General features: G+C 36.7%; 1 protein-coding gene across 1 annotated transcript; it reads right to left on the bottom strand.

The window, feature by feature from the left end:
- Window positions 1-223: 223 nt before the first annotated feature.
- On the bottom strand, window positions 224-1518 carry LOC111396299 (transcription factor MYB62-like). The gene is made up of 3 exons (XM_023022690.1): window positions 1300-1518; window positions 1075-1204; window positions 224-985 (listed from the first exon to the last, which is right to left on the bottom strand). Exons 1-3 carry the CDS (start codon window positions 1445-1447, stop codon window positions 448-450), a joined length of 816 nt encoding a protein of 271 aa, XP_022878458.1. The 5' UTR covers window positions 1448-1518; the 3' UTR covers window positions 224-447.
- Window positions 1519-1777: the final 259 nt, after the last annotated feature.

Below are 1777 nucleotides of genomic sequence, written 5' to 3'. Positions count from 1 at the left end.
AATGACAAAACTTAAGTTCCTAAATGATTAGCTTTGTCATGCGAGGGAGGGCAATCACTATTTCAACAAGCTTAGCAAGTACAAGTTATATGATTAGACTAAACTAATCAATTCAACTTTGTATTCTTGATGTGACATAATCTTTGATCTTACAATATTTGAATGATAGACTCGATCTTGAGTAGTCTACAAATCACGTATATAGAATAATAAAATAAATTAATAATCGATTTTAAATGTTTCTCTTTTATTTTTTAGTTTTACGGCGAAATATTTGTATATCTATGTGCATTACAAATGTAAATTTAACTAAAAGAACTTTGAAACTTAACCGAACGCGTGCCTGCAAGTTATCGTAGACTACCATGTGGCCCATATTAAAAGCACATGAACATTGGCCCTATTACAAAAACAAGGGCTGTAAAATTTAGTAATTACTGACCACTTTTAAGGTTTTCTAAAATCCCAGAATTCATCAGCATTCCAAAATGTACTGCCTGATATTTCTTCATCAAACCAGTCTATCTCTGCCAGCGAATTCTCCTGCTGGTACTCCATTTCTGTAGTGTTATAACTGCTAATGTCCACATGGTAACCATCATTTTGAAATGAATTATCATAGAAAGTATTAATGTCGCCGCAAGCTTGGTACAAATTTTCTGAATTCTCTGCGGGCAGCTGTAAATTTTCCTTGAGCTGATCAGAATAATTCACCTGGGACCTGGATTTGGGACATGGTGTAGTGATTGTGGGCTTTTGAGTTTCCAAGTTTGAGATGGAGGAAGAGGGAGACGATGTTTCTGATGAATTTTGTTCCATTTTTTCTAGCAATCTTGGTGCCCAAACTTGGCGAATTGCTTCAAGAAATTTCTTGCTATTCACATCCACCGTAAGCTGCCGGGCTTGTTTTTGCACTCTAGTTCTCCAATAATTCTTGATTTCATTATCGGTTCTTCCAGGTAAATGCTGTGCAATCTTTGACCACCTGCAAATACAAATACGGTCGTGGAGATAAGCGTACGGTATAGTTAGACTCAGCACAATCCGACTCACAAAGGACCTCTAAGTATTCACCTGTTTCCCCACTGGCAATGGAGTTCAAGGATCAAGAGCTGTTCTTGTGGGGTAAGGTTGCCACGCTTAATATCAGGCTTCAAATAATTCAACCATCTCAACCTGCAGCTTTTCCCTGTTCTCTTAAGCCCTGGATTCCCCATTAAAGCAACAAACATAGGTCAAAATACTGAAAATAAGGAGATTAGAAAACCCTTTTTACTTGTTTGAATTTTGAAATGATACCTGCACGCTCAGCTAAGGTATTCCAGTGGCCTTCTCCATGTAAATTTATGTATTCAATGAGTAGATTATCTTCTTCAAGAGACCATGGACCTTTTCTTAGCTCATACCCATCTTCATGTGAACATGTGCTTACCCCAAGTTTACTCATGATGAGGCAAGAGAAAGATGTAAGATAAGAATGGGGAATTCTAATTTGTTTGAGGGATTAAACCAATGAGAGATTATATATAGTGGGTTGGCAATTAAGGAGGGTCAATGGAAAGCTAAAAGTAGACCCCACTTAAAAGAGTTTTCTCCACATGATATGGCTTTTTTATGACACCCAGAATTTTCTTTCATTGAAAAGTATGAAGAAAGAGGAGAACGCTCTTTGTATGAGCATACGTGTCTGCAAAAACTCCACCACCGCCCTTTCTTATTCACTTTTTATTTATACATTATGAGCATATTAATCAAAATTGGAGAATTATTAGAAATT

Source organism: Olea europaea, chromosome 6 (genome assembly GCF_002742605.1).
Source record: "Olea europaea var. sylvestris chromosome 6, O_europaea_v1, whole genome shotgun sequence".
Classification (NCBI taxonomy): domain Eukaryota; kingdom Viridiplantae; phylum Streptophyta; class Magnoliopsida; order Lamiales; family Oleaceae; genus Olea; species Olea europaea.
The sequence above is the reverse complement of the archived record's forward strand: the minus strand, read 5'-3'. Positions and strand labels throughout refer to the sequence as shown.